At 40.9% G+C, this 7,081-nt stretch overlaps 1 protein-coding gene across 2 annotated transcripts in view; it reads right to left on the reverse strand.

Annotated features, from left to right (window-relative positions):
• GIPC2 (GIPC PDZ domain containing family, member 2) overlaps positions 1-7,081 on the reverse strand; it is a 104,419-nt gene that overhangs the window by 56,840 nt on the left and 40,498 nt on the right. For both annotated transcript variants that reach the window (XM_010857575.1, XM_010857576.1), the window contains exon 3: positions 5,581-5,761. In XM_010857575.1, the coding sequence (XP_010855877.1) occupies positions 5,581-5,761 (181 nt within the window). The remainder of the gene's footprint in view (positions 1-5,580; positions 5,762-7,081) is intronic.

Consider the following 7,081-nt stretch of genomic DNA (forward strand, 5'->3'; position numbering starts at 1 on the left):
CTACTGTCTGTTCCAAGGAACCATTTCTTATCTCCATACCTACTGGTACTGCCTTTATTCAGGATTTCATCTTTCTTCTTCTCAATACAACAGTCTTTATTGATTTCCTGACCTCTAAATCATGCCCTAGCTTCTGACACGTCTCCAAAATACCTATCTAAAATCCAAGTCTCATTAAGGTTCTCCACTGCCTAACCCCCCAGTGGTTCTCCACTGTCCACTCTTTAGCTGCATACATAAGGCCCTTGATAATTTGGTCACAGTGACTCTTGAGCTGCTTCTCTTGCCACACCACCACTAGAACCTCTATTCTAATCACACCCCCAAGACATCATATTCTGAGATACACAACACTGCTCTGTGATTCTGCACATTGCTTATTCTAGTCCTACATCCTAGGACAACCTTGTCTAATTTGTTCTCTGAGTCAGCCTCTTAAGATTCAGCTCAAATTCCTTCTCCAGGAAGCTTTTTCTAAACTCCTTGGTTGGTTTGATATATCCCATCTTTAAGACCTCCAGTACCTTCTATCACTTCTAACATCCTTTATTGAAATTTTTTGTATCTATCTCTTCCCACTAAATATGAGTTTCTTGAAGGCAAGAACTGGTCTTATTTATGGATATACCAATTATGTAGTGTGGTAATGGAACACACAGGAGGCTCTCAATAAACAATGACTATTACCCCAGCAAACTTGTACCCTAAGACCATTGTACGCTAATTACTCAATTATTTGTTAAATGAAAACATATCAGTATGTTCTTACCATCTGCCCAGGGCCAAAGAACTGCTAAGATACCTTACCTATACTTTCTATATTGTCAGGAAGTCCAAGATCTACTGCCATAGTAAAAGAACTTGCACTATATTTTCTTTCTTTCTTTTTTTTTTTTTTTTTTTGCTTATTGGCCTCTGCCTCAATTTCCCAGCACTATCACAATGAAGAACCACATAACTTAAACAACAAAAGCTTGTTTTCTTACAGTTATGGAAGCTAGAAGTCTGTTGCCAGGGTCACTTTCTTCTGAGGTCTATCTCCTTGGTTTGCATTTGGCTGTCTTTATGTTCACATGGTATTCTCCCTCTATGTGCCTCCATGTCCAAATTTCCTCTTCTTATAAATACACCAGTCATATTGCACCAGGAGCCACTCTGATGACCTCATTTTAACTTAGTCACCTCACTAGAGATCCTATCTCCAAATATAATCACATTCTGAGGTACTGGAGACTAGGACTTCAACATACAAATATTAGGGGGACATGATTCAGTCCATGACAGCCTCCTAGACTGTGAGTGCCTCAAAAGGCAGGAGCTATACATTAAGTCTTCTTTCTTAATATCTGCCATGTCTAGCAGAGTACCTGGAACACAGCCGATTTTCAAATTATTTGTGGAATATATAAATGAAGGGTCTTCCAGGAGTGCAGTCCAAATCTATGGAGTGAAGCCCCTTCCAAGTTTGGTGGCCAGCATCAAGAAGAGTTTTAGCCCTTCCCTGAAAGAGAGCTTGATATTGTCATGGTCTCCAGATGGCCCTGTACTAAAGAGCCATTTATACAGAACCCAACACTTAGTGGAATAATAAAATCCTTAAGATTGGACACCTAAAGCCAGTTGACAATATTCTCTTTCTCTCCAGACTCATTCTGATATGCTCAGACTGATAGCATCATGCATGGCTAGAATCAAAGTCAAAAGAAAACAAACACTTCTTTACCTAAAAGACGTGTAACAGCTTAAAGAAATGGTTTGCTGCTAAGTCACTTCAGTCATGCCCGACTCTGTGTGACCCCATAGACGGCAGCCCACCAGGCTCCCCTGTCCCTGGGATTTTCCAGGCAAGAGTACTGGAGTGGGTTGCCACTGCCTTCTCCAAAGAAATGGTTTAAAGGCATGGAAATCTGCCTTTTCCTACCCAAAAAGAAAGTTCCTCCCCTTCACTGTTCACCTGTCAGTTAAGTAGCCTGCCTTCTCTGCTATCAAGATGGAAATATGACCTAATAAACTGCCCCTCCAAGGAATTTGAATCCTAATTGGAGTAACCTAAAGATACATGCATTGGAAGTGACTTAGCAGCAGCAGCAGCATGAAGGGTTCCTGGTTCATACATCCCTGAAACAGGCTTGGTTCCTACCTTTCCAAGACTTGATTGAACTGTCTTTGTTTCTGAGACCAAACTGATAGTCTCTCCAAAAACTGACATTTCCTAACGTTAGAAAGTGCTTATTGTGTAGCTCTCAAAGAATCTGGACACATATATGGACCCCAGAAGTTGGGTGTTGGTAGTGGTGAATGTAAAATATAGAAATAGAGTGGGCAGCAAGGAGTTTCTCATCAGCAGCTCATTGTATCTGCTGTGTAAGCACATCGCTGCCAACTACATTATTCCCTCCCGTATTTTGGGACACAGTCCACATGCCTTCCCCAGCTAAATTGTTGGGAAGTTGGTAGGAAAACGTCAAGACACTGGAGTGTGTGGCTATTTCTGACAGCTTTTGGTAAAGTCCCAGAAATGACTTAGGTCATCTTGGCTGAAGCTATAAAATTCTGCCTTACCTAGACTGGCCCTTTCTCCTGGTAGCAATCCAAGATGACAGAGAGTCAGATAATCATGAAGAACTTTACATCTGAATCAATTCATCAATGAAAATGCTAGAAAAACACAGGCGGGAAGGAAACATAGCAAAAGATAAGATTGGGATGGAGAAAATGGGGCCAAGACTGGTCCCCCATGAACCTCCTGATGTATACTGCCTTCCCAGCGAAAAGCTAAGTGCTGGAAAAAGGTCACAGGATGAGAAACAAATGAATTGCTTTTATCCAAGAGGCAAAAAAGAAAGGCACCAAAATTAAGGGCTCAAAGCTAGGCAGAGAAACCAGTCCTATTCTAAAAGACCCCAGGCTAGAGCCCAGAGGCAAAGATCAATCAACAGAGTGGAAAATGCATATAGACCAGCAGGTATAATTTGGGTTAAATTGAGTGAAGCTGCCTTTGAAATCTTGGAAAACAAAAACTTGTTACTGCTCCCAAATCAATCTCTAGGTACCTTAACCTTTATCACCAGAATGTGAGCTGCCAAAATAACGTAACCTCATTAGGAAAAACCTATTCATTGTCCTTTTCAAATTTGTCCATGGAATTCACATGAAGCAAAGACCAGGTTCAGCCACTGCAGGCATGTAAGGCAGTGAAGTACACCAACTATCTACACATGTGTCTCAAATATTGAAGGAAAACTCTAATCATGGAGCTGCTGCTGCTGCTGCTGCTAAGTCGCTTCAGTCGTGTCTGACTCTGTGCGACCCCATAGACGGCAGCCCACCAGGCTCCACCATCCCTGGGATTCTCCAGGCAAGAACACTGGAGTGGGTTGCCATTTCCTTCTCCAATGCATGAAAGTGAAAAGTGAAAGTGAAGTCGCTCAGTCATATCTGACTCTTAGCGACCCCATGGACTGCAGCCTACCAGGCTCCTCCGTCCATGGGATTTTCCAGGCAAGAGTACTGGAGTGGGGTGCCATTGCCTTCTCCAAATCATAGAGCAGGAATAGCTAAATACAATGACCTCTGTGTAACATCCAAGACTATTATCAACCTAACATCCAACTTAAGGTGTATCAGCAACTCTCTACAAAAAAACACAGGGACCACAAAATTTATATGCAGACAAGGAAAAATAGGAAGAGATTAACTCTGGAAAATAGATTGTGGTAGAGATAAATATAGAAAGAAACTATATTACTTGAATTGTTCTAAGAGAAAAACTTAGATTTACAAAGAACCTAAATCAAATACTATTTATCTCAAACTGCCTACGTCCTATCATTCTATATGCTATGATGTCTGGGAAGCTGGTTACTAAACAAAGCCATTTCAAAAGGAGCTGCTAACGTTGTTTACAATAGCCAAGACATGGAAGCAACCTAAATGTCCATCGACAGAGGAATGAATAAAGAAGATGTGGTACATATATACAATGAAATATTACCCAACCATTAAAAAGAATGAAATAATGTCATTTTCAACAACATGGATGGACCTAGAAATTGTCACACTGAGTGGAGTAAGTCCAAGAAAGAGAAATATCATATGACATCCCTTATATGTGGAATCTAAAAAGAAATTATACAAATAAAGTTATTTGCCAAACAAAAACAGACTTACAGAACAAAGTTATCATTGTCAGGGGAAAGGAGTGGGGGGAGAAATAGTTAGGGAGTTTGGGATCGACATGTACACAGTGCTATATTTAAACTGGATAGCCATCAAGGGCCTACTGTACAGCACAGAGAACTCTGCTCAATGTTATGTGGCAGCCCAGGTGGGAGAGGAGTTTGGGGGAGAATGCATACATGTATATGTGTGGCTGAGTCCCATTGCTGTCCACCTGAAACTATCACAACATTGTTAATTGGCTATACTCCAATACAAAATAAAAGGTTTTTTTAAGTGAAAAAAAGGAAAAAGAAGGAGCTGCTAGATGGAAATCTGAGTGCTGGCCCACCTTCCTCTGTGGTAAGTGAGCTCAGATGCTATAATACACCATCTAGAATCATGGTATCTGCAGCAGTAGTTCCTAGAACGGCCTCTCCCGGAGCAGCAAGGGCATAAGACATCCTTTTCTGACATCTTCTTGGAACTCTGTCTCCCACAAGCAATGCCACCTACACCACATTTCTATTACATGGCACAGAACCACTTGGAAGCCAGAGAAATTTTTTCAATTTCATATGGCTAGGATCTGCCCCTTACTTGTTAAGGGTGGGGAAATATAATTGCCCAGACCTGCCACATTCTCCCATCACTGTCATTAACTGCCCTGAGAAAACAGACACTGGAAACAAACTATAAGGAATCTTTATGTTGTGCGATAGACGAAAGAACATAAGGTAGGTGGAGTCACGGATGAGTAAGGGCAGGCCTAGGATGATTCTGCTGAAGATATTTTAACACTGATGAACACTAGGCCATCATTTGGCTCATTAAAATAGTGCTGTGATTAAGGGTAGTGAGAGAGAGAGGCTGGCACATTTTCCTGTAGATGAGATGGCCCTGGGGGTTTGAACAACAGTTGGAACACAGCTGCCATGGCTAAAACCAAGCGAGTACAGATGCCACACCAAAGCAGAAGCAGTTCCCTACCATTCCATGCTGCCAAGTTCAAAATGCCAGTGGAGGAAAAGTATTGAAGGAAGTATTTAAAATAGACTAGATAGCTACTTTAAATACCAATTCTATGTGTAACTACAGTTTCTGCTACTGAGGTCCTTGAATGACAGTTACTACTGTTTAGAGAGCTCAGTCAAACATCTCCCTGCTCAGCAAGATGAATCAATGCAGTGTGCTGTTCTTCGAGCTTGGAACAAATTCATAGTCACTAGACATTAGACTTCATAACTCCAAATGCCCTTTTAAGAAAATGTTCTTCTAAGCATTTTTTTTCTCCTTTTATGTTTGTTTTCCTTATAAGTAGAGTTGTCTATCATTTCCTATGTTCTTAACTGATATTCAAAAGCACATGACACCATATCACAGTACTCAGTTCCCTGAGAAAGATAAGCTAAAATGACTTACCGAAGGCCTTCTTAGGTTCTATTAATGTCAAGGTAAAGAGTTCCTCTTTTTTTAGTTCCTTTAACTTCTTAGCAACATCAAAGTGACGCCACCCAACGATATTTTCTCCATTGATGGCTTCAATGTGATCCCCCACACAGATTGTTTTAACTGAATCAATTATGCTGTCATCTTTAATTCTCTGAAAGAAAATTAAGGGTAATAAGAAAAAAAAATAGCAACATGCAACACTACTTTTCAAGCTCTTAAGACATTATGTATAATATATTGACAAAAACCCATCCATGCAGCTTAATGTTCAGTTAAAGACAGAGAAGACCAAACAACAAAGATAAGCATCCTGCTCCCAAACATTCTTTTTTATCATTCAGAATTCAGCTCCATCAGGTCACCATCTCCCCTGAGCAGCTTTTCCTGACAACTGCCAGCCCATTCCTCCAAGATTAGGCAAGGTGCCTAATCTCATGCCTCTGTAGTACTTTCTGCTACATGTGCTGAGCTCGAAGCTAAGCACTTTACAGTCACGATCTCATTTAACAACCTTTATGAGAGTCTCATGTCTTAGATCAGGAAGATCAAGCAACTTGCCAAGTTCAACAGACCACAGTGCAACTTTCCATTTTCTTGTCAGCCTCCACTTTTCCATGGACAAAGGAGCTTGAAGGGTTACAGTCCACAGGCTGGTAAAAGAGTTGGACATGGCTTAGCAACTAAACAACAACAAACTCCACTACTGAACTGTAATATCCTTGGGGATAGAGATGCTCTTATTCACCAGCGCACGCCCTGTGCCTAGCACAATACCTACCGAAAATTGTTGTTGAATCATTTCAACATGAGACCCATTGTTATTGTTGTTGCTCAATCACTAAGGTACATTACATCAGAATAAAGCTTGAGCTTTTTCTATTGACTACATTCTTTAAACCCTAGTTACAAAGCCAAGACAAGAATTAGTACAACCTTAACCAAGAAAATTGATATGTAGTAGATAGGTGTAGTCACCACCGGGGAGCCAATGAGAAGGATTTTCATTTACATATCACTTTTTATTTATATATTTCAGGTGATGAGAACTTAGGACCCAAGTAGAAATGTCAAATTGGTATTTCCTAACTCTATAATCGGAGAAGGCAATGGCACCCCACTCCAGTACTCTTGCTTGGAAAATCCCATGGATGGAGGAGCCTGGTGGGCTGCAGTCCATGAGGTTGATAAGAGTCGGGCACGACTGAGCAACTTCACTTTCACTTTGCACTTTCATGCATTGGAGAAGAATTATTTATGTCACTATGTTCTAGGTACTTGTTCAGTTATTCCTGAAGTTCATTAGCATCTGTGCTTTCCTGGCAACTTAGTTGTTGCTACCCTTTTATTGATTTAATCAACAGTAAAACCCCCCTCCATTATGCCTAAGCCAGAGCAAGTGGATTCCAGTCACTTAAAGCCAAAGTAATATATTGCAATTCCACACATTCTCCCCTCCCCCCAGTCACAGTGA

The sequence above is a fragment of the Bison bison genome, unplaced genomic scaffold (assembly GCF_000754665.1).
Source record: "Bison bison bison isolate TAMUID 2011002044 unplaced genomic scaffold, Bison_UMD1.0 scf7180017864382, whole genome shotgun sequence".
Lineage (NCBI taxonomy): Eukaryota > Metazoa > Chordata > Mammalia > Artiodactyla > Bovidae > Bison > Bison bison.